This window comes from Delphinus delphis, chromosome 2 (assembly GCF_949987515.2).
Source record: "Delphinus delphis chromosome 2, mDelDel1.2, whole genome shotgun sequence".
NCBI classification, from domain to species: Eukaryota; Metazoa; Chordata; class Mammalia; order Artiodactyla; family Delphinidae; genus Delphinus; species Delphinus delphis.
Genome location: NC_082684.1, coordinates 38,274,837 through 38,301,418, shown reverse-complemented (window position 1 = coordinate 38,301,418; position 26,582 = coordinate 38,274,837). Strand labels below are relative to the sequence as shown.

The 26,582-nt window shown below is 40.2% G+C and overlaps 1 protein-coding gene across 2 annotated transcripts in view; it reads right to left on the bottom strand.

Moving 5' to 3' along the window:
• Positions 1-1,283: 1,283 nt before the first annotated feature.
• The window catches only part of WDR89 (WD repeat domain 89), a 34,854-nt gene continuing 9,555 nt past the window's right edge, over positions 1,284-26,582 (bottom strand). For both annotated transcript variants that reach the window (XM_060003415.1, XM_060003414.1), the window contains exons 2-3: positions 24,224-24,352; positions 1,284-3,042 (exon numbers count right to left, since the gene is read on the bottom strand). In XM_060003415.1, the coding sequence (XP_059859398.1) occupies positions 1,852-3,012 (1,161 nt within the window). In that variant the 5' untranslated portion in view covers positions 3,013-3,042; positions 24,224-24,352 and the 3' untranslated portion in view covers positions 1,284-1,851. The remainder of the gene's footprint in view (positions 3,043-24,223; positions 24,353-26,582) is intronic.

The following is a 26,582-nucleotide window of genomic DNA, read 5'->3' as shown; positions in this document are numbered from 1 at the left end:
CTGATATTAGACCCCTCCTGCGGCCTTTATCTTTTCTCTCACTTTGTCTCTTTCAGAGGTATTTCCTCACTTGCATCTTACAGCTCTAATAATTACTTCTGAATTTTAAATATTTTTAAGAGCTCTGCTGTTTTATAACTCCTGTTGCATTTCCTGTTATTGCATAAAGGCAGTGTCTCTGAAAGTCTTTTTTACCAACTTTTCCCACTTACAACATAGTCAGCATTGTCTCATATCCTAAATATCTTGAAAACATGGTTTTTCATTTTAAACAGTCCTCTATCAAAAGATCAAAATGTATCAAATATTTTAAGCAGCATGAGGCATTATCAAATCTGTGTTTTCGATGTTCAGTCTAGAAGTAGTAGGGAGAATGAACTGGAGCAGATTAGAGTCTGTAATCTAGGAGAGAAATGATGAAAGTCTTATCTAAGGCAGTAGTGCCGGGGGTGGGGGGGTAAAGTCAAAAGAACAGGCTCACAGATTTTAGGAGGTGGAATGGCACAGGACTTGGCGATTGACTGGTTAAGGGAAAAAGGAAAAGTACTATATTACCCTCAGGTTTATGGTTTGGACAATACCAAGAATAGCTGAATCTCTCCAAATAAGAAACATGTATTTTTAATATATTTAATATAACAACAACTTACCTGTTGTTCAGTCTCATTTGAGTTAAGCTAAATCATATCTAAATATAAGTTACAAATGTTCTATAGAAAAATAAAAATTTCCCCCAGTGCTACAGTCTCAGAGATAAGATACCAAACCTTTAGAGGGATCAACTTTTTTTTTTTTGCGGTACGCGGGCCTCTCACTGCTGTGGCCTCTCCCGTCGCGGAGCACAGGCTCCGGACGCGCAGGCTCAGCGGTCATGGCTCACAGGCGCAGCCGCTCCGCGGCATGTGGGATCTTCCCGGACCGGGGCACGAACCCGCGTCCCCTGCATTGGCAGGCGGACTCTCAACCACTGCGCCACCAGGGAAGCCCCGGGATCAACTTTTTAATTAAGCTTCTTTAGAGAAATATTTAAAAGGAAGGATGGAAAAATTAGCAGTAAACAAAAATTCAAGTTTAAAATTATGGATGGATGAAACACTATAGAAGAAAATTTTATCACAAAATATTCTAATATTTTGAAATAAAAAGTCATTCTACTATTATAAATACTTTTGTTTTTGTATATTCACTTTGAGTCTCAAAAAGCATTCTGCAAGGTAATTTCCTTTTCATCAGTGAAACACCTGTTTACTGTTTAACCAACAATATTAAAGTGTGGACGCAAATATTTACTAAATATACTTTTCTCAAATAAATGCAAATCACTATTTCTGAAAAGGTTTAATTCTATTTAAATTCATTAGAATATTTATATTTAAATATGCCAATGTAATCTATATGTATTAAGCAAGTAGGAGCTTCTCGAATGAAGAAACAGTCTGATTTGGTTTTATAAATAATGAAGATGATTTAAAATGTAAAAAATTGAGCTTAAAAAACACAGCCCAAACCACCTGTTTTATAAAGTCACACCAGCCATCTACTTCTAAAAAGCCTTTATCAAAGCTATTTCTTCAAACTCAACATTTACTAATTCAACAGATGGGTTTTTAAAATGAGGAATGTAATTTTACTTTCAACTCACTGATTACATACTCAAATGGCGACTTAAAAAAAAATAACTTTGGAATACACAAAGACCTGAATTAAACCATTCTCAACATTTTTTCAGGACTGTTTGCTAACTGGCTTGTTTTTATTTACATATGAGCTTTAAACACGTCTACAACAGGTAGTACACAGAAATAATTATTTGCAACTATAAAACCTGTCAAGTAAACTCCCAATGTAACATCACTGCTTTTTCCTTTTCTTATAAGAATCATTACTATGAACTCGAACTCGCTGGTACACAGAGGATGCTATTTTCATGCTGTCTTTCTTTGTAAGCGTCTTCTCTACTGCTCCAGGTTTCCAAAGTAACAACTGTGCATCTTCTCCTCCAGTTAGCAAAGAATCATCCTGCATATTCCAACAGAAAGAACGGACTGTAGCAGCATGCCCTCCCTGAAGCCTGGTCACATGCACCAATCCTGATGTAGTACAGCTCATTATGTGAATAATTCCTGTGTTTGTTCCTCCAACTACAAACAATTTGTCTGTCTTTTCATGATATAGGCCGCCAATCAAATAGTCCAAAATCCCTTCTTTCACATTAATTACTTCTCTGACATCCGGGATGTTCAAACATGTAATTGGTTCATTGGTATCCAGATGATTAAGATCCCACCAGCAAAATCCTTCATCATGTGTCATGCAGTAAATCTGTTTATAATCTTTCCCAGACCAACCAATATAGCTTACTGATGAAACTGAGTTACAGGTTGTAACCAGTGCATCTTCTTCATTATCAACAGTAATATCAAATACATTTACCAGGCCGTCAGTTGAACCTGAGACTACCATGTTGGGATTGCTGGGATGGAAACATACCTGAGTGATATCATCACTATGTGTCTCTGAATATGCACCAAGTGGGTCTTTAGTAGTAGACAAATCCTGAGAATTAATTCTTGCATCCCAAAATACCAACAATGCATCATCATCAACTTTTTCTGTACCAGCACAAATGACATGATCATTACAGCTGATATCAAAACTGATAAAAATATTGGAAGGGTAACCCTTGAACAGCTGGACAGGTTTTTCACTGGCTAATCGAGCATCCCAACATTTTACAGTGCCATCAGTGCATGAGGAATACACGCTGTCACAGGAATTTGCAAACTTGACTCCATTAAGTCCAGGATATCCTCTAAATTCTCGCAGTACATTTAATCTTTCTTTATCATATATTCTGATTGATCCATTAGAACATAAAACAGCAACGAAGCTTCCTTTTTCTGCTTGTACAGTCTTTGATGTGTCTATGCCAAGCAGATAAGTAGGCTCTTTAGTTTCTGAGGAACGTTTAACAATGTTCAAATTAGCAAATTGTTCCTCAATCTTCTCCATATCAGGAGTGCATCCAAGGGTAGTAAAAATCTGTAATAAAAACAAAAATTAAAATTAAACCCAAAGCGTCTCTACATTGTGATTAAATCAAGAACATTTCCCTCTGGGAGCTGGCACAAAACAACAGAACTAAAATCTAATAGTTTAATCATTTCCCTACCATGATGTAACTAAAACTCAGTTGCCTACTTCTAATTAAATCACTTTTTATATACTGAATCTACTGACAGTAAGAGAATTTTAAAACATGTACATACCTTGCTTAGTAATTCCTTTCAGCTCAAACCTAATAATTGGTCCTACGCACAATCCTCCGCATTAGCCAGGATCTCCACTTTGAGATCATCTTCACCTGGCCCCAGCTGCCTTAACAACTATAGAATCTAAACATAGATGTGTTAGCAGAAAAATGGTCCCTCAAAGATGTTCATGCCATGGGGCTTCCCTGCTGGCGCAGTGGTTGAGAATCCACCTGCCAATGCAGGGGATACAGGTTCGATCCCTGGTCTGGGAAGATCCCACGTGCCGTGGAGCAACTAAGCCCGTGCACCACAATTACTGAGCCTGCGCTCTAGAGCCTGTGAGCCACAATTACTGAGCCCGCGTGCCGCAACTACTGAAGCCCATGCACCTAGAGCCCGTGCTCCACAACAAGAGAAGACACCGCAATGAGAAGCACTGCAACGAAGAGTAGCCCCCGCTCGCCGCAACCAGAGAAAGCCCGCGTGCAGCAACGAAGACCCAACACAGCCAGAAGTAAATAAATTCATAAAAAAAAAAAATGTTCATGCCTTAATCCCAGAAACCTATGAATATGTTAGGTCACATGGCAAAGAGGAATTGAGGTTGTAAATGGAATTAAGGTTGCTAATCAGTTGACCTTAAAATAGGGAGATTATTCTAGATTATCTGGGTGGGCCCAAAGTAATCACCAGTGCCCTTAAAAGTACTGGTAGAAGAAGCAGGCAGAATATGAGAGTCAGAGGGAGATGTTACTATGGAAGAAAGGTTCAGAGAGACACACTGCTGGTTTGGGTAAAGGAGGCCAATAATTGGGTGGCCTCTAGAAAGCTGAAAAGGCAAGGAAACAGCCTCCTTTAGAGCTTCCATGTGAAAGTGCAGCCCTGCTAACACCCTGATTTTAGCCCATTGAGACCCATTTTGGACTTCTGACCTCCAGAGTTATAATAAATTTATGTTGTTTTGAGCCGCCAAGTTTGCAGCAATTTGTTACAGCAGCAATAAAAAACTAATAGAGGTACCCAGTAGGAATTCTGGAGATGTGCTTCTCAGGCAGTAGCAGCTTGTAAATGTTGGAGATGCAATTTAAACTTAGGCATTCTGGCTTCAGGGACTCTGCTCTTAACCACCACGCTAGATTGCCTCTCAATGGTAGGTTGTATACAGAACAAGTTCAAGGCCAGAAAAATATGCATGCCTAGTGACTTTATCACAAACTTTTCTATCTTGCTTTCACCAATGAATATTCTAGCCTGCCTCACAAATTCACATTTTCATTCTTAAGATGAAATGCTTTTTTTTCTGTTGCTTTAGTGATAGCTTTTTAACTGTCTGTATTTTCATCTTTACAAGGATAAATGAACACTAATTCAAGAGTTGTTAGAAGGATTAACTGAAATAACGTGTCTGGCATATCATGATACACATTCAACAAATGTTACGTAAAAATGACCAGTATTACCATTATCAATACCACTAACACCACATGGGGAAGAATTTGGATCTATCAGAGTGGCTCCAAACAAAACAATTAAACCAAAAGACAAAAAATATTTAAAAGTTGCATTGGGCTTCAAAAAAAGAATAAGCATCCTCCCCAACTTTAAATTTTGACTATTTAAAAACTTAAAAAGTTGAAAGAATAGTACAACGAACACACACACACATAGCCTTTCACCTCCGAGGTTCAACAACTTGCTTTCTTCTATCTCTATAAGCACACACACACACATTTTTTGATGAACTATTTGAAAGTTAACTGCAGACAAAATATCACTTCATTTCTAAATACTTTAACACAGAGCACCTCCCTAATCTTTTGTTTTCTTAACACTGAATTTTTTTTAAAGTCCAGGCCAGTTGTCTGATAATATGTCCCATATTCTGAATTTTTCTAATTGCTTCCTCCTCATGATTAGATTCCAGTTTAATATTGTTATCAGGGATAAAATTTAGGTGATGCTGGGTACTTTTTTTTTTGGCTGCATTGCATCTTCGTTGCTGTGTGCGGGCTTTCTCTAGTTGCAGCAAGCGGGGGCTACTCTTCGTTGCGGTGCGCAGGCTTCTCATTGCGGTGGGTTCTCTTGTTGCAGTGCACAGGCTCTAGGCACGTGGGCTTCAGTAGTTGCAGCACACAGGCTCAGTAGTTGTGGCATGCGGGCTTCAGTAGTTGTGGCATGTGAGCTCAGTAGTTGTGGCTCATGGGTTCTAGAGCGCAGGCTCAAATTGTGGTGCATGGGCTTAGTTGCTCCGCAGCATGTGGGACCTTCCTGGGCCAGGGATTGAACCCATGGCCTCTGCACTGGCAGGCAGATTCTTAACCACTGCGCCACCAGGGAAGCCCTGGGTACTTCCTATTGCATCACATCATAGAGACTCACAATAACAAGTTTGATTACTTACTTAAATTCTTCTTGGTGCTCAAACTGTCCCCAACTTGACCACTGAGAAACTCCTCAGGCAGCCAGCTTCTGTGTGCTTTTGATATGTCAATATCACAATTAGTATGTAAGCCCTAAATGGAACAACTCTGTACAAGAATAAGTCTGAAAATGGTGAGCATGCTTCAAGTATTCTGAGACTAAATGACCATTTACCTCTACAGCATAACTGTTGGTTTTACAACCAGATAGGCTAAAATGGCCTTCTCTCCTTCAACATGTCATGCTTGCTTCTGTCTCAGGACTGTAGCAATAGCTGCTTCTCTGCCTGGAATACTTTCTGTACCTTTTTTGTGTAACTCCTTCCTGTTATTCAGGTCTCAATATGTTATCTCCCCAGAGAGAGCTTCCCTGATCAACCAATCTAAAGTAGCCTGTCACCCCCCTATCATACTGCCCATTTTATTAATAAAAAAAATTAAAAATGCTTAATTATGAAATATTTCAAATATACAAAGAAGTGTAGAAAAAAGGAAACAGACACCCAAGTACTGTACATATTACCCAGATTTAACATTTTGCCACATTTGCCTCAGTTTTTTATTTAAAGAAATGAAACCTTATAGACACAACTCCTATGGTTAAGAAATTTTTTAAGTGGCATCACAATTATATGTATCTTTGTTGCAATTTGCTCTTTTCACTCAATATTTTTTAAAAACCTGATTTTACTGGTGAGGTGAACTTATTACCTGACTCTTTCTTGCTTTTTTGTTATCAATATGATTGTTGAATAAATGACTGAATAATTGATTCAACTTTCATGCATTAAGAGCTGAAGAGTTCTTCCAGGAGAAACAGAATAAATCTAAAATGATATTGCATGTGTCTGTGTGTTTGCAGGGGGAGCTGTGCTTATGGAAATTAGTAAAATAATGGCTTTTTTATTTGCCGTACGCGGGCCTCTCACTGTTGTAGCCTCTCCCGTTGCGGAGCACAGGCTCCGGACGCGCAGGCTCAGCGGCCATGTCTCACGGGCCCAGCCGCTCCGCGGCTTGTGGGATCTTCCCGGACCGGGGCACAAACCTGCGTCCCCTGCATCGGCAGGCGGACTCTCAACCACTGTGCCACCAGGGAAACCTGGCATTCTTTAGCAGTACTTTAAATAAAGTACAAAAAGGAAATATAGAAAAAATTTGTATTTGTGAAAAAAAACTTATTTAACTTAATTTTTTTTTACTACAAGTTCTTCAAATACATCCTAAAATGTGTGTTCACTTAAGAGTGTACTGCCTATACACTTCAAGGAAAAATCCTTTTTAATTCCAGATAGAAACAACTGCCCATTCTTGAAATACTAGTCAAAGTATTAATGAGATTACAAAAGAAACAATTCTTTGCTGCTGCTTCATATTGATCTCTGCATATTAAATATCAGATTTTAAACAATAAGAAAGTTTAATGTGACTTTTAAGCTAATAGTAAGTTATAGGACTCTGACTATGCACTGCTACCCCCAAGCAGGATAGTAGTGCAGTACTCCTCCACAGTGCTGCCTGGAGAGTCTGTTTCACACTGGAACAGTCCCCTGCAAGGATCTGGGGATTGATGAGGCAGGCACAGTGGGCCCAGATGGAACGCTACAACAAACACTTTTAAGACAGTAGTAATGGTAACAATCTCAATGGTTGTCCACCTGACACACTGTTTAAATGCAGCATAGTACTTCAAAAAAAAGATAGATGTTAGAAGGTAGGTAGCTCCTACAACACTCTCATGCTGTAGAGTTCATATTCATTTGTCCATAGATACAAAGAGTAAAATAGTTTAATCTCTTAGGGAAAAGATGAAAACCTCTGGCTTATGCTTTAACACATTAATATGCAAGTGAATCATATTTGAAATATAACTTCCAAGGCTACATAGTTAATTTTAATTTAATATACTAATGGATCATTCTAAAATGATGAATAAACCCTTTTACTTCTATGTATGCCCTTCTCCGTGTTTTCTTTGTATGACCCACTTCCCAGTCCTCAAGATAAGCCATAGGCTCTCTTTTCTTATCACTTGACATTCTCACAAGACAACCTCATTGACATTCATGTTTTCAAGTGCCACCTAAGTGCCAATGGGCTCATCTATTTACAAGTCCATACTTCCAAGTGTCTACTAGCCATTTCTCCTCGAACATGTCCCACTACACCTCAAAGTAAAACTGATTATTTATGCCCCCACCAACCTTCTCCTTAAAAACAAAATCAGAATATGCTTCTCAATGTTCTCCATGTTGGTCAATGGTATTGGCACCATGACAACACTCTGACCCACCCAGTTCTCTAAGCCAGAACCTCTGGGGAACATCCAACTCTCTTACTCAGGGCTCTCTTCCAATCCATTTCTTTTTTCTTTTTCTTTTTCATTTTTAACATCTTTATTGGAGTATAACTGCTTTACAATGGTGTGTTAGTTTCTGCTTTATAACAAAGTGAATCAACTATACATATACATATATCCCCATATCTCCTCCCTCTTGCGTCTCCCTCCCACCCTCCTTATCGCCCCCCCTCTCGGTGGTCACAAAGCACCGAGCTGATCTCCCTTCCAATCCATTTCTAAATCTCACTTCTGCTGAAGGCTACTAAGAGTATATTGAACTATAAGGTTCAATCTATTTCTGTAGATCAAAACAATATTGACAACTTCATATAGTTCAACCTAACAAAAACATATAAAGAAAACAAATAAGATTATCCATAATTTTAATCTTTTCTCTATTTATTTCTGTTAGATGCATAAAAGGAAGCTTAGTTAGCATTCTAGATCTCAACAGGCTAGTAAGAGCTGAGGATGTAGAGTGAGCCTTTCTTATATTAATACACACACACACACACACACACACACACACACAAATGAAAGAGGGGACAAAAAGAGAGGGACGGAAAAGAGTACTAAAGCAAAGAGTAGGGAGGAGAAAAGAAGAGAAATGAAGATAAGCCAAAAGAGAACAGCTGAGAAAAAGAGAAAGTAATGGATGGAGTTACCGCCACTACCTGTTGGATCACATTACAGTTCTTACTTTCCCAACACTGACATGAGACAAGAAGAGGTCCAGGTAAAGGAAGTTTAGTAGAGTCTAAAGCTATGTTGGTTCACTTGGCTAAAGAGTTTTCATTAAAAAAAATTCCTTGTCCTTGAGTTAGTAGATGTAGCAAGCAACCATAACCCAATTTAAATATTGGCCTAACTGTTCTGAAAAAATTACTAATATCTCATCTTGACCCACCTGGTACAGATCAGGAAATAGCAGACCCCCAGCAGTGTCCTGGCATTGAGCCACCACCACTGCTGTTGTGGTCTTTACTGGGATACAGAATTCTCATGTCTGAATATAATGCAGTAGCTGGAAGATGTTTAGAAAGACACCCTAAAACAAACAGCTTAGGCTAAGCTTCAAGGGGGTGAAAATATTAACTTCTTGGTGAACTGCCACCTTGAAACACATTAGAAGGGAAATGCTGACTAATCTCTAATCTGAAGAAATGTCCTTAGGTAATAAAGAGTTAGTTACTTGATAACAAAATCCCTAAACATAAGTATTTCTTTTGTGGCTTTTGCCTTAGTAAAATTTAAGTTATCTTTATCAATCAAAATATTCTTTCATTTTACTTCCTATTAAAATAAACCCAATAAAATGTTATTTCTATATATAAAGTACATCCTAAATACATCTAGCCGCAACTAGGTGTTGCTCTTATTCCTGAATTGGCCAAGTTTGAATATGAAATCTGAAGGACAGCCTAGGTAGCTTAAGTCATTCCATGATGGAAGAGGAAGTAGCTTTCTTTCTCATTTAAACAAGATGAAAAAATGCATTAAACGAAAACACACATTTTATACCTATTTAGAAACTACTGATTACAAAAGGCACTATACTAAGTCTTTGGCATATTACTTTGTAGGAAGTCAGAAATGAGCAGTATCCTTAGAAATAGATATATTTCTGTCTTTCAGGTATGAATAAATGTTCATTATACTTGAAAGATCTGACAGCATAACCAACAAATACTATTACATTTTTACAACTAAAGAATAAGAGTTGTATTTGAACTGTACATTGGATAAAGGACTAGTTTTCTTTTGAAACAATTTAACAGACTTGGGTCAGAAAAACTAATTCCCCACAGCTGAAATTTAATACTGCCCATTGACCACAAGGAACTAGCTCTGATGATTGCACAATGCAGAGATTCGGCTAATGTCCCCAATGCAGGGAGAAGCTAAATGGGAAAAGTCATTCAGGAATGGGCTCTAATAACTTCACAATCCACACTTATAATTTAACTACAATAATGCTAACATATCTATCAAATTGGGCTAGGATGATTGAGTCTCACAGAGAAGAAAATAATCATAACTGGAGTTCAACAAATGCTAGGCGGTGTGCTAGAAACTTATTGATAAATCTAATTTTTTTACCCTAATCATTTAACCCTATGAGACAGGTATTATTATCACCATTTTTCAGAGGAAACTGAAGTTCAGAGAAACTAGCTTGCCAATGCTCTCATAGGTAATAACAGGGGGAGTTTGATTTGAAACCCAAATTGTAACTTTAAAACCTGTGAACCTGTATTCATTTCAATTCTATGCTATTCCTTTTCCATGTAAGTACTAAAATATTAGTGTCAACTTTAATTAAGGAATATGCCTATTAGGCTTTGAGAGGAAGAATTACATATTAATTCTACATATAAGCAGAGGAGAAAGAAAGGGAGCAGGATGGGGGCTTCCCTGGTGGAGCAATGGTTAAGAATCCACCTGCTAATGCAGGGGACACAGGTTCGAGCCCTGGTCCAGGAAGATCCCACATGCTGCCGAGCAACTAAGCCCGTGTGCCACAACTACTGAGCCTGCACTCTAGAGTCCACGCGCCTAGAGCTCATGCTCCACAATAAGAGAAGCCACCACAATGAGAAGCCCGCGCTCCGCAACCAACAGTAGCCCCCGTTCACCACAACTAGAGAAAGCCTGCACACAGCAACGAAGACCCAATGCAGCCAAAAATAAATAAATAAATAAATTTATTTTTAAAAAAAGGGAACAGGATGATTGAAAAAACACACAAACACAGAAAAAGGTTACAGTAAGCAGCCATCACTTTTAATTTTTTTGTGTCCCATTTTTTATTATGGAATTTGTATGGAATAAAGAGTAGTAAAAGAAACCCCTATGCAACCCATTATCCACCACGAACAATTACATTCCTCAAAACTTATTATTAGCAGTGGAGGGGTCAAACATATATCTTATTTTATTTGAAGGGCAATTAGGAAACTGTAGAGGACATCTAGTATGATGGAACCCCTCCAACTCACCCCTCTTCCCCCTCCATGTGGCATCAACATTGTTTCAGTTGCCTGTAGCACCAGGGATGGATCCTGATTAACCTAACCATAGTAATGCCATCCTTTTAAACCAGTAATTGTTCAGAAACCTTACATTTTTGCCAGTCCACGCATGTATTCCCCTCCTAACTACAATCTGTTCACATGTGGAATGCTAATTCTAAAGGGTACCCAATCCAACTGATGGAAAGAACTTTAATTCCATGTGTATAAGATTCAACATTTTCTGACTATTTAAGTCAATTTGCAGTGGAGTTTTTGTTAATGCAGCCAGAACCAGCCTAACTAATTAGAGGTAATCAAATAAAGTCTTGGGTGTTATCACCAAGTACTGACTTAATGTAAGAGGCTCCTACAAATAAAGATTTAGGGAACATACTTTAAAAAGTCAAATGTCATTCATATTAAAGATGGAGACTTTGATCTTTTGTTCCCTTTAGAACATTCTATCCTCTCCCCTTTCCCACCTATTCCAAAAAATATGATACACAAAGGAATTGTCAGAAGACTATAAAAACCTATGCTCAGTAATAATGGTAGGATCCCTCATTCTAAAGACACCAACAAAACAAAAAAACAAACAAACCTCTGAAATGCTACAATATTTTAAAACTTAATATAAAACTCTATCTGGTAAGTTTGTGTATTTTTAAAATTTATCTATATTTTTGAATTTCTAAAATAGTCCCATGGCTCAAAATTCAAAAGGTTCCAAAACTAATATCTTAGAACATTTCTGTCCTCAAGCCCCTTTCTTCTCCCAGGAGTCGTCAAATGTTACCAGTTTCTTATGAATGTTTTCAGAGATTGTCAATTTGGAAATAATGCAGTGAAGTAATTTTCAGCTTGTCAATAATCTGTCAGTGTGGTACAATAAAAAAGCAATATACGTTTAAGAAAAAAAATACTAATTTCAAGCCCTTGTTCTACCACAAACTAGCAAAGTCATCATTGTACAAATTAACCCAACCTCAGTTTCTTCATCTTTAAAATGGGGATAGAAATGGACATACTTGATATTGAGCACCTTTTATAGCCAAGTACAGTGCTAAATGCTGGAGATTCAGATGAGAAACATACTTGCTGTCTTCAAGAAGTTAGGAGAAAGACCAGTAAACAATTACACTATAGGGTGATGGTACAAGGACAGAGATAATCAGAGGATGACACAGGAACACAAAGCAGAAGGATGTAGTGGGCATAATTCTTGGCATAAAGAAAATAAGCAAATATTGATTTCCTTTCTTTCTAATAACTTCATTTGATTTGCCTTATTTCATTTCACATTCACATTTTAAAAAATACCATTCTACAGCTTTTAAAAATGAAAGCATTCTGTTACTTTTATATTAAAACTATTTTTAAAAAATGAAACAATATGCAAAATTTCATGAACATGAATATCAAATCAGCAACTCTCAATTCTGAATAAACCACTGACATATTAAATTGAGTGGGTGTTTTGTTTGGTTTTTTTTTTTGCGGTACGCAGGCCTCTCACTGTTGTGGCCTCTCCTGTTGTGGAGCACAGGCTCCGGACGCGCAGGCTCAGCGGCCATGGCTCATGGGCCCAGCCGCTCCGCGGCATGTGGGATCTTCCCGGACCGGGGCACGAACCCGTGTCCCCTGCATCGACAGGCGGACTCTCAACCACTGCGCCACGAGGGAAGCCCGAGTGGGTGCTTTTTAAGATTTCATTTTTAATTTTTTAATGAAAAATACATTTCTAAAGAGCAAATGAACTTCAGTATGTTTTAGAAGATGATATAGTTTCACTGAAGTGAAACAAGTTCTCAGTGAACTCCAAAATTCTTATCTTTTAGTTAGGTACCAATCAGAAAGGCTTAAGATCTACCCTATTAAAAATACCCTTGAATCTAAAAATATGTATATGTATAACGGATTCACTTTGCTCTATACCTGAAACTAACACAACATTGTAAATCAACTCTACCCCCCAAAAAATTACAACTACCTTTTGACCTCCTTGGACAAATGGCCTGAAATTGGGTCTGGACAGGGCAAATACAAGATGAGCCTACAGCATCAAATAGTGCCTGAAAGTAAAGAAGTGCTTAAAAAAAAAAAAAAAAGACGCAAGAGCCAAGATCTCCCACTGGTCACTCTAGACCAGTTTGAGCAAAAAAGCAGCCAAACAATAAAATAAATACCCATGAATCCATACTGATAAAAATAAATGATTGAGTAAGTAAATAAATGAGGGAGAAGGGACATATCTTCCTTACAGAAAAATTCCAACTTATATAAGCAGATACAACCTCCTCTAGGAGGTGGAGCTCAGTTCTCCTCTTCTGGAGTATAGGCTGGACTTAATTACTTGCTTCCAAAGAACAGAGTATTGAAAGAGTAAAAGATAGTAAATTCAACTAGAGAAAATCAGAAGACACCACCTTAACCAACTGATCAAGGTCAGCATCTTTGGTAGTAAGTCATGTTGATGTCACTTGCCCTCTGATGTGATGTGATGAGAAAGATAGCTTACTTCTGTGGCATTCGTCTCAAAAATTCATAACCCCAGCCTAATCTTGAGAAAACGTCAAACAAACTCAATTGAGGGACAATCTACAAATACCTGGCTAGTACTCTTCAAGTTTCAATGTTGTGTTAGCAGAGCATTTGGAAGCAGTAGCTGCTAATGTCTAATGTCATGTGCTAGTGGCAAGGTCAGTGGCAAATGGGAAAAATCTAATGTTAGCTACAAAAGTTCTATACTGGACATTAAAGAACAGTCCCTCATATGCACTACCAGTATGCCCTAGAGAAATCAATACCTTGGGATAAAAAGCATGCATTGGTTTAACTTCTGCAGAACATTTCTGAGAAAACTTTTATATCAAAAATTTAGAAGGCTTCCCTGGTGGCACAGTAGTTAAGAGTCCGCCTGCCGATGCAGGGGACACGGGATCGTGCCCCAGTCCGGGAAGATCCCACATGCTGCAGAGCGGCTGGGCCCGTGAGCCATGGCTGCTGAGCCTGCGCGTCCGGAGCCTGTGCTCCGCAACAGGAGAGGCCACAACAGTGAAAGGCCCGCGTACAGCAAAAAAAAAAAAAAAAAAAAAAAAAAAAAAAAAAATTAGAGAAATTTGTGTGTATGTTTTAAACTGACACATAATTGGCCTTAAAACAATCTATCAAAGAACAATTTGTTTTAAATTGGGCAGAAGTGCTGTATATTTAGTGGAAGGTATGCTAAACTGACCTCTGCTACAATTTCAATGTAATTTTCAATATCATATTCATTAATGACTGAGACAATGTCTTTGTAAATTAATCCTGGTTAGCGAGCCTGAATATACTATTTTTGTTCACACGAATGTTCAAGATACTGGTTGCAGCAACATATGGCACTTCATGCATTAAATACACTAAAATGCTTAGGGAGAGCACAGTTTTTAAAGTGCAGGAATTTGTTACCAAGGAAAAGAGGGAGGGGGTGGGAAGGAATGACACACACACACTTTCTCATGCAGTATGAGATTATCCTTCAGGTTCCAGATATAACATTCAAAGTATCTTTAAAAAACAAAGACATTTTCCTCAATAACATCTTGAGATATCCAGTTTCTCAAGTAAATCTTTCACCCAAAAGTCACCCTTTATAGTAAGTCTATGAATACCCAGCTTCTTTCAACAAGAACAATGAACTGCCTTTGCCTTTCCAAAACAACCAGCTGGTTAACCAAACAGAGAATAAACCAAACTTCTTCAGTCACCAGATGTCTTAATTTGGAACAGATAGTAGCAATGTGGAATAATCCAATTCTTGAATTGGTACTCTATGTTTACTACTTCTTTTTCTAATTCTCAATAGATGCTTTTAAAAACTAAGCAAATGCTCTCTGTAATAACTGCGATAACTCTGTAATAACTGCAAATGCTCTCTGTAATAACTGGAGGGGGAATAAAGAGTAGTGACCTATAATAGAATGATGTTAACATTATCAAAGAACAATCCACTTGAATATTATGTTATAGTTAAAAACTGATAAGCAATATCATTAAATCCCTAGGACTCCATGCTCCCAATGCAGGGGGCCCAGGTTTGATCCCCGGTCAGGGAACTAGATCCCACATGGAGCAACTAAAGATCTCGCATGCCACAACTAACACCTGGTGCAGCCAAATAAATAAATATTTCTAAAAAATAATTAAATCCCTATTCAATAATTCAGAAATGATTCTCAAATGGCTAACATGACAGGCCTAAAACACAGTAGATTTAGCAAAGTCCCTTCTCTCAACAAAGAGCAGTGGGGAGACAGATATATAGACAACTAATTATAATAATGAAAATAGTGATTAAGTATTATAAAAAATAATATTGGGTAAGGCAAGAAATGGGGCAGGAATAGCCTTTTAGATTTGGTCATTAAAGGCAAGCCTCTCTCATGAGGTGAGATTTGAGCCAATACCAGAATAAAATGAGGGAGCAAAGTATTGGACCGTGTGAACCAAGAGAAAAATAATGAAACAAAAATAAAACCAAAAATAAACAAATGGGACCTAACTAAACTTAAAAGCTTTTGCACAGCAAAAGAAACCATAAACAAAACGAAAATTCAACCCTTGAAATGGGAGAAAATATTTGCAAACAAAGCAACCGACAAGGGATTAATCTCAAAAATATATAAATGGCTCATGCAGTTCAATATCAAAAAAAACAAACAACCCAATCCAAAAATGGGCAGAAGATAATTTTCTCTCCTGGGCAGAGAAAAATAGCAAGTGGGCCAGTGCGGCTAACACTGAGTCAGAGAAAGAAAGTGGTGTAGGAAATAAGGTTGAAGGGGTAGCTGCAGTCAGATAAGAGCTTTGCAGGCCACGGTAAGGACTTCAGATTTTATTCTCAAGAGAGAAAGCAAGCCACTGCAGGTTGACAGCAGGTGAGAAACGTCTGTGAAGAGATTCCTCCAGCTGCTGACTGGAAAACAGACCCAGGGCAAGAATGAAAGTAGTAAAGAGGCTTGTGCACAATTTTGGGCAAGAGATACGAAAGTAGGGAGAAGTGGCTGGATTCAGGCCACAATTATGAAAGAGGAATAAACAGCATTTTCTCATTAGACTTCAAGAGGGGTATGAGAACAATTGTCAAAGATGATTCTTAGGTTTCTGGCCTCAGCCACAAAGTGAATAGACCATTGGCATGTTACTTTTAGGATAATTACAAGCTTTCAGGATAATTACAAGATGATTAATTAGATAATTAGACAATTATCCAATTGTTTAAACAGTCTTTATAAACCGTGGTATATTAATACAATAAAATTATACACAGCAAAAGACAAAACAAAAACCCACACACCACTGGTACATGCAACAAGGTGGACGAATCTCAGAACTGTTTAGTGACAGAAGCCCGACACAAAAGGTTGCTACAGGATTTCACTTATACAGAGTTTAAGAACAGGTAAAACAAATCTACAATGGTGGCAATCGGAATACTGGTTATCTTTTGGGGGAATCTGGACTGGGGAAGAAAGCAAGAGAACTCTGTGAGTCGTGATTATGCACAGATGTATACATTTGAAAAAACAAACAAATCATCACGGAGGAGAATGACCCTCTGCCTCCATCACGATTCTCACACTGAGTAAAAAGCATCAAAAGTCTACTGCTGGAGGAGAAACAGCATGGTGAGAAATCCCCTATCTGGCACATGCCAGCAGTGCCTGCTAAAAGTTGCGAGTGGAGAAGAACAATGAGGAAAGCCCTCCAGCATCCCAGGCCCAACACTGCAGTGGCTTATTAACATCAAACAAAGGAGAGGTCTGAACAAGCACTATTAATTCACTCAAAATTATCATAGAACTAAATGTGAGGGCAAGAACTACAAAACTTCTAGGAAAGAAGCAGAGAAGTTACGACCCTGGGTTAGGTGAAGACTTCTTAGAATCCAAAAGCACAAACCAGCAAAGAAAAACTTGAATTAATTAAAAATTTAAACTTCTCTGCTTTTTGAAAATCTGTTAGGAAAATAAAATGTCAATCTCTGGGACTTCCCTGGCAGTACAGTGGTTAAGACTCTGTGGTTCCAATGCAGAGGGCACGGGTTCAATCCCTGGTCGGGGAACTAAGATCCCACATGCCGCTGCAGTGCAGCCAAAAAAAGAAAAAAGTCAATCTAAAAGAAAAGAGGCGGGCTTCCCTGGTGGCGCAGTGGTTGAGAGTCCGCCTGCCGATGCAGGGGACACGGGTTCGTGCCCTGGTCTCACATCCTGCGGAGCGGCTGGGCCCGTGAGCCATGGCCGTTGAGCCTGCAAGTCCAGAGCCTGTGCTCCGCAACGGGAGAGGCCACAACAGTGAGAGGCCCACATACCGCAAAAAAAAAAAAAAAAAAAGAGGTGAAGCTCAAGGTACCAGAAATCAAGTTTATTTGGGAACAGCAGAGGAATTGCAATTCGCAACAGCCAAGCTGCAACGAGTTACAGGCAAGTCTGTTGAAGGTTTAGGATGGGTTGCTTTTATGGGCAAGTGGTGCCAAAAAGCAGAGTCCAGTTGGGGGCCATGCAGCAAGTCACTGGTTCGAAGATAGGAAGAGATTCTTGGCGGATGCTCATTAGTCACAGGTTAAGTTTCGATAAATCTGTAAATTTGATAATTCTCTAAATCGGGTATTCATGGGAAATCAGTCTCTCAGTCTTTAAGTTTTGTTTTTCTGAGGGCACATGAATGGGTCTACATTTCATATCTTTTGGTTCCATTTTAGATTAAAATCCTTTCGCTCTTCCCTCGCTTGAGCAGGATCTTTCACAGACAGTATCGCTGATCAACCTTATTGCGTGGGTATTTGTTTAGTCAGAGATGTTGTTAGATGTTGGGCTGTGTGTCCCTTGGAGCTGCAGAGGACCATTCTAAGATGTTCTGTTCCACCGAAGAGGGAAATGGCAAGTGGATTTTTGGCTTCATTTGAACAACATGGGGAATCTCAGTCATAGTCCTCTAAGGTGGTCAGGTTGATTTCCATGGTCAATTGAGCCTCATGATGAGCCTTAGGAACTTTATTTTGTACATACGTCTGAGGGAAAGACATTTGCCTACTGAAATAAGACAGCAGAAATTTCATTAGGAGGATGACACCCAGGGTCAGAAGTCCAGTTATGGTTACTGACTGGAACAAACTTCTCAACCAGTTTCCCCAGCTACCTAATATTTAATAGGTTGAGAATGTCCCAAGTCCTGGAGCTTGGCCTATTTCAGTTAACAGATTGATACTGTCCATCATTTTTATTTCTTGCATTATTTTTCCCCATTTGTTAACATAAAAACAGCCTTCTTCCCCAAGCAGGACACAGGTTCCTCCCTAGTGTGCAGTGAGGAGGTGTAGTGCTCTGTGGTTTTGTAAGACTACTTCCGCTAGGCTGTCTGTTTGGGTTTGTTGATTTTCAAAGGCTCTAAGAGAAGCATTAAAGGTAGTTGCCATGACTACGGAGAGGTTTCAAATTGCTTTTTCAAGTCCGTTACTCCAACCCAAGGGGAAAAAGACTCAGGCAAAGGCACGCCCAAACCCCTTTCTATCTACTATGGGGTTATTTGTGGGCATCCATCCAAAATTATATCCATCCCAGCTTTGACGTGCTCTTTTAAGTTGTTAGGAGAAAGAACCCAGACTGGGTACATAGGCAGCGGAAGAGCAACAACTCCACAACGTCCCTTCCATTTAAGGAGGAGTGTTTCTGCACAGAAAGAAATAACCAGTGTTTTCTGAAGACAGGGTGTTAAGTGGGCCCCCTTTTTTTCCTGGTATAAAAGAAGAGCTCTCAGGATCAAAAACATGGTCATTTACACATAGCACATGACAGTCAGCATGGTGGGAATGGCTATAAGAACATTTTAAATTTCTATACATATGGAATAATAGATGAGTTTGATTATTGCGGGTAAGTTTCTCATGGAGGTCTGGGGAATCTCTAGGGAGAAGGTGAGTCGAATTAAGTTCCCACCATTCACCAGATTTTTGATCAATTCCCTATTAAGTACCATTGAAAGGAAGCACATCCGCTTCCCATTCCCTGGTACCATTATAATTTTCATTATCCCACCACAGAGCTACATTAATGGAGGAGACATTTAGTCTTCTTGATTCCAGCAGGGAGTGAATTCACGATCATCTGAGTCATATAGAATTGTATAGTTACAAGCGTTTAGTGGGAGGGAGGCCAGAGTTTTGCCAGTACCATAAATGTTTTCAAAACACAAAGAAAGATTTTGGGTAAGAGTCCAGACTTGATTAAGGGGTATTCCTTTATGGGCAGGGGGCACCCAATGGAATTCTGTAATGTCTGGTGCCAATTTGCTGCAAGGAATAACATGCACCTCTTCAAAGGTACCAAAGGAAAAGCCTACATCTCTGCCAGACAGATTTCTCCATCCTTCTAAGGTTAATGGCCAGGTTACCAGTTCAGGTTCATCATGAACGTTATTAGCTCTGGCACAAATCAAACAATCAGTAAGGCTGGCAGAATCAGGGAGTTTTGGTAAGGTGCGCCAAGGGATGCGCTAAAGCTAAAGAGAGCAGCAAGAAAGCCAAAGAAAGGGCAATTAGAACTTTAAGCAGCATGACACAGGCCTGTCTGGATATCTTGGGAAAGCTGTCTACTTCTGATGTCATCTGGTTCAGTAGAAAATTTTAGCTTTGAATCACCAGTTAGGTTGCAGATCCACTCAAGTTTGGGGGCCTTTTTACAGAAGAGACGCATGAATCCAGGAGTCCATCCCTTGGAGCTTAGCGACACAGGGGTTAGTCAGCAACAGCTGGTAGGGGCCCTTGCAACAAGGTTGGAGGGAAACTTTATGGCTATGTCTTCTCCAGCAGACGAAGTCACCAGGCTGCAAAGGGTGGTGTTTGACATCTTTGTCTCCTGGGAGCATGCTGTGGAAGGATTATTCCTCCAAAGCATTATTATTGTCAATGGATTTAATTAGACCTTTGCAAAACTGAAATATATCCCCTTTTATTATTTGTAGGTCAAAGGAAGCAGGGACTAAATGCGTTGGCTGTCCTATAATTATTTCAAAGGGTGAGAGCTTATGAATCCTGAATGGAACGGGTCCAAGATTTAGAAGAACCAGCAGAAATATTTTTGGTTGAGGTATCTGGAGATTTTTAAATAATTTAGCCAATGGATCTTGATAATTCCATTTGTATGTTCAACCAGTCCTGAAGAGTGAGGATGATAAGCAAAATGAAAATGTTGTAGAACTGGCCAGATGGCACAGATTTGTGAAAGTACTTATCCAGTAAAGTGGGTTCTCCAGTCACTATGGAGTTCCAGGGAGGTTCCTCAAATGGAAGTAATCTTTCCTAAAAGGACTTTAGCTACAGAAGAGGCAGCTGCCTTTCTACATGGAAATGCTTCAGTCCATGTGAAAACATGCACACCATTACTAGTCTAATATATTTATATCCATGAGACAGGGACAACTGTATGAAATCCATCTGCCAGACCTCAAATGGTCTATTGGGTAAATCAAAATGTCCCCAGGCAGTGTAGATAGTCTCCTCTGGGTTGAATTTAGGACAAGATATGTGTTTTTTGTGGCCTTGCCGATGTTTCTCCACCAATATTGATTCATAAATGTTACCATTTTCTCACTGGACCAATGGTTTAATTCATATATGGTAGTTAAAAAGGGAAATTTTAGATTTTTTTTGGCAGGACCAATTTATCACTGTGTCCAAACCAGAGTCCCTTTACTTCACAGTACCAACAGCCTTTGATTTTCCAATTCTGTTCTTCTCTTTCAGAGGCCAACTGTTGTACTTCCCTGGCTAGTTCCCTTAGGTCCTTGCCAGGGGGAGTAGCCTTCTGGACTATGACAGAGGTTTGGTTTATAGATCTCAGAAGGGTGGCATTTTTTGCAGGATTCCTGGTGAGGTGGTTTCCTTTGGCTTCCAGAAAACCTGACTTGGAATGCCCAGGAACTTTAATGACAGCCAGAGCTGCTGGCAGCAGTATAGCATCCAACAAATTTTGGACATAAGGGCCATTCTTAATTTTAACTCCACTAGAAGTAAGGAAACCCCACTGTTTCCATAACATTCCAAAGTCATGGGCTATCCCAAAGGCATGTCAACTATCTGTACAGACATTTGCCGTCTTGCCTTTGGCTAAAACACATGTTTGAGTGAGAGCATGTAAGTCCGCTTGTTGGGCTGAAGTGGTCGAAGGCAAGGGTGCAGCCTCAATGACCTTGCATACCTGGCACAGAATTTGCCATTCTCAATTTTTAGGCAGGAACCATCAAGTAACCAGATCAGCATTCACCAAGGGGGTTTCTTGTAAGTCATCATGAGGGGTCAAGAGGTGATCCATCAAAGTCAAACAGACATGGGGAACTTCATCAGTGCAAGAGGGAAGAGGGATAGCAGGGTTGAGACTGTTATAATGAATAAGAGTCATATGAAGGGAGGTTAGTAAGAGGATTTCATAGGTGGTAAGACATCTCGCTGAAAGGTGTTGAGTGTGGTGCAAAATTTAAGAAAGGCTCAACAGGCTAAGGTACAAAGATGATCAAGGAGGACCCTATAACAGTCTCTTCAGTAGCCTTTACTAAAAGAGTGGAAGCAGGCATCGCTCTAAGGGGTGGGGGTGGAGTATTCTCAGGCCACTGGATCTCACTGTTGGCTGTAGAAACCTAAAGGTCAGTGATAGTCCCCATGTTTTTGGGTAAGTAATCCGAGGGCATTCACTTCCTTTTCATATACAAAAAGGAAAAAGGGTAGCTGATAATTTAGGTGTCCAAAGGCAGGTGGATTTATTAGGCTTTCCTTCAAGATCTGAAAGGCCAAGCTATCTTGATCATCCAAACAATGGGGTCAGGTTGGTGTTCTTTAGTAAGGCATATAGGGGCTGAACCACTAAGGAGAAATTTGGGATCCAATTATGACAATGACCAGCTAGTTCCAGAAAGCCTCCAGAGAATTTTATGTCATTTAAATCAGTCTTTCAAACTTGTGAGAAGTCAGAAGGCCTCAGTAAAGCCTTGAGGCATGACTGTCCAGATGTACTGTTGTCCTTCAGGTGAAGGCAAAGAGACGCTGACTACCCCTTTCAACAGGGATACTAAAAACCCACTGTATAAGTTGACTAGAATGTAAAAGTTGCTTCCAGTATGGATGGATACCAACAGCATGTGGGGATTAGAAAAGACAGGACGGCAGAGAATTACAATGTTATTTATTGCCCTACGGTCTTGGACAAATCTCCATCCTCATCCTGTTTTGTTTTTTGTTTTTTGTTTTTTGGTGGTACGCGGGTCTCTCACTGCTGTGGCCTCTCCCGCTGCGGAGCACAGGCTCCGGACGCACAGGCTCAGCGGCCATGGCTCACGGGCTCAGCTGCTCCACGGCACGTGGGATCTTCCCAGACCGGGGCACAAACCCGTGTCCCCTGCATCGGCAGGCGGACTCTCAACCACTGCGCCACCAGGGAAGCCCCATCCTGTTTTTTTAACAGGCAAAATAAGGGTATTACAAGGACTAGCACAAAGGATAATAAGCCCTTGGGCCTTATGGTCCTCTATAATGGGCCTTATGCCCTGTCAACCTTCTTTATTCACAGGATATTTGTTTATTCTTAGGAGAGGTTTTGTGTGGTCAATCTGGATCATAATGGGAGGGGCACCATGAATTGTGCCTTTTTCTGTTAAGAATTTTGTCCAAATATTAGGGAATACCAGGTTTAATAGGACAGATGAGTACAAAGTTTGGACTGCCTTGGTTTGTAGAGTGCCAATAATAGCAAAAGGGGTTAAATTTTCCTAAGTGTAGAATTCAAACTCAAGGGATATTTCTGCCTTTTGAGAGAAAAAAAAAAGGCAGCATTGTATTTCTCCAGAAAATCTCATCCCAGTAAACGTTTGGGAGCAGGCATTTATCTTGCAAAGGTCCAGACAAAAAAATATGGGCTGAGAAATATGGACACATTGCAGTTTTTTTAAGACTCCCACTATTTGAACATACATATTACTCCAAGAAAGGGACTGTTTAATTGTAGTGGGGTTGAGCACTTATAAGAGTAGCTCCTGTGTCAATTAATACTGTAAGGTGGGACTTTCCTGGTGGCGCAGTGGTTAAGAATCCGCCTGCCAATGCAAGGGACATGGGTTCAAGCCCTGGTCCAGGAAGATTCTTCATGCCACAGAGCATCTAAGCCTGTGCACCACAACTACTGAAGTCTGTGTGCCTAGAGCCCATGGTCCACAACAAGAGAAGCCACCGCAATGAGAAGCCCACGCACGGCAAGAGAGAGTAGCCCCGGCTTGCCACAACTAGAGAAAGCCCGCGCGCAGCAATGAAGACCCAACACAGCAATAAATAAACAAACAAACAAACAAATAAATAAATGTATTAAAAAAAAATACTGTAAGGAATTTGTCCCTGATCTGGAGAGTAGTTTCCTCCAGTCTACATAATGGCAGAACAAGGAACAGTCCCTGTGTGTCCTTGGAGTCCCATCATTGGGGGTGGGTTTGGCCATGGGTTCTTAGAAGGTTGTGACTATTTGGATTTCTATTTGTAGTAATCCTTTTACCAAGGTCAGGTTTTTTACAATAATGTCATAGTCCTGTAGGACGGATTTGCTTTGGAGTTTCTATCCGTTGGTGCTGTAGATTCAAAATCTTAGTTGTCTTTTTTCTAGAGTCACCTTCTATGGTGTGAGCTAATTTATTAGGCAGATTGATAAGGTCAGGGGTGAACACTGTCTCCCATTCGATACAGGTTCTTTTGACCAACAAGGATAAGTCCTTGTGCAGGCAATTTATACACATGGAATTAAAAGCCACCTGAGTGGCGACTTCTCTGGTGGCGCAGTGGTTAAGAATCCGCCTGCCGATGCAGGGGACATGGGTTCGTGCCCTGGTCCAGGAAGATCCCACATGCCGCGGAGCGGCTAGGCCCGTGAGCCATGGCCACTGAGCCTGCGCGTCCGGAGCCTGTGCTCCGCAACGTGAGAGGCCGCAACAGTAAGACGCCCGCGTACCGCACTGGCTAGGATTCCCCAAGGGGGAGGCCACCTTTAGTACATTCAGATGACTAGATTAAATTATCAGAAACAAAAGAGTACTTACCAGAAAGACAATCTGTCTCTATCTAGATTTTGAATAAAGTAAGACAGCTCAACCAAAAGGAGGTAGCTTGAGATCTGAGAGGAGACTTACCAAACTGAAAGTTACAGCGACTCACAGAAGCAAACAGTGCAAAGGACTCAAGTGCAGGAACCTCACTTGATCCCGGAAGTTCAAGTGGTTGGCGCCTTCAGATCACTTATGACACCACGCAATGTCAACCTAAAAGAAAAGAGGTAAGCTGAGTTACCGAAAATCGAGTTTATCCTGGAGTAGCAGAGATATTGAAGTTCAGGACATGCATGCTGCAGTAAGCTACAGGTGAGTCCACTGAAGGTTTAGGCTGGGTTGCAATTATGGGCAAGGAGTGCAAAAGGGGAGGGTCCAATCAGGGGCCATGCAGAGTTCACTGGCTCAAAGATGGGGAGAGATTCATTGGTCAGAGGTGAAGTTTCACTTTTGTAAATCAGGCATGGGAAATCAGTCTCTCAGTCTTTAAGTTTCATTGTTCTGAGAGCACAAGTGTGAGATTCTCCATTCCATATCTTTCAATTCCATTTTAGATTAAAATCCTTTTACAGTTTTATCCACATCAGGCTGGAGGGACATATGGGGGTAGCCAAGGGAGGATGTAAAATAGACATTTGGATACATCAGTTTACAGCTCAGGAGGAAAGTATAAAACTGGGTCATCAGACTATAGGAAATAGGCAGTAGTTAAAAAGTAGGGACTTGGATGAAACTCCCGAAGGGGAATTATACAGAATGATATAAAACAACAGGTCAGGGCTTCCCTGGTGGCACAGTGGTTAAGAGTCCACCTGCCGATGCAGGGGACACAGGTTCGTGCCCTGGTCCGGGAAGATCCCACATGCCGCGGAGCAGCTGTGCCTGAGTGCCATGGCCGCTGAGCCTGTGTGTCGGGAGCCTGTGCTCCGCAACAGGAGAGGCCGCAACAGTGAGAGTCCCGCGTACCGCAAAAAAAACAAAAACAAAAACAAACAAAGAAAACAGGTCAAGAATGGAATCCTGAGGGCTTCTCTGGTGGCGCAGTGGTTAAGAATCCGCCTGCCAATGCAGGAGACACGGGTTCGGACCCTGGTCCGGGAAGTTCGCGGCATGTGGGATCTAACTAAGCCCGTGCGCTACTGAGCCTGCACTCTAGACCCCGCGAGCCACAACTACGAAGCCTGCACGGCCTAGAGCCCATGATCCACAACAAGAGAGGCCACCGCAATGAGAAGCCCACGCACCGCAGTGAAGAGTAGTCCCCACTCGCCACAACTAGGGAAAGCACATGCAGAGAAACGAAGCCCCAATGCCACCATACATACATACACACATACATACATAAATACATACATAAATATGAATTAGGAAAAAAAAAAAAGAATGGAACCCTGAAACACCAGTTAAAGGAATGGGCAGAGAAAAAATAAAAACTATAAAGGAGACAAAGAAAGAACCAGAAGAACCTCAGAAAAGTGTCCAAACAATAGACAGCTAGTATTAACTGATTAATAACTAGGTTCCTGTATCAGTCTCTTCACATATATTGCTTCATTTAACCCTACCAATAATCCTAAAAGATAATCTTTTTATTGCTGCTTTTTAGGTGAGGAAACTGAGGCTTAGAGAAATAGGTATTGCACAGTAGTTAAGAGAATGGGTATACCGCCAGACTGTCAGGGTTCAAATTCTGGCTTCACCAGCTGCATAGCACAGGGAGATCAGCTCCGTGCTTTGTGACCACCTAGAGGGGTGGGATAGGGAGGATGGGAGGGAGACGCAAGAGGCAGGGGATATGGGGATATATGTATATGTATAGCTGATTCACTTTGTTATAAAGCAAAAACTAACACACCATTGTAAAGCAATTATACTCCAATAAAGATGTTAAAAAAAGAAAATTCTGGCTTCACTAGTTATGTGTTTCAGCTTCCTATTCTTTAAACAGAGGTTAACAGTTCCAACCTAACAGGGTTGTTATAAGATATAAACTAATTACTACATGTTAAGTGCTCAGAATGCTGCAGGAAGTGCCAGCACAGAGAATTTCAAAGAAATGCAAGTGTCAAACGATAAACTTGCAGAATAACCTACTAGATTTTACATATATATATATATATATATACACATATCCCCCATGCTGTAAACCATGATAACTGACATCAAACTGAATATATACACTGGGGGCAGTGGGGGCAGGGAGACAAGCAGACTAGATACTTCTACAGTGAATTCACAGTATGAAATGTTCTCCCCAAAAGTCACCAAACAGAAAGATGCTTTAACACTTTAACATACTAATAATTCTTTTAATTTCCACTGTTAACCAGTGCCTGAAATAAAGTTAAGCCAGAATGAGGCTTCCTAATACTGGAGAGCTTATAATCATGTCCACATATCTCTCATACAAAAGGCAACAGTTTACAAATATTTATAAATAGAT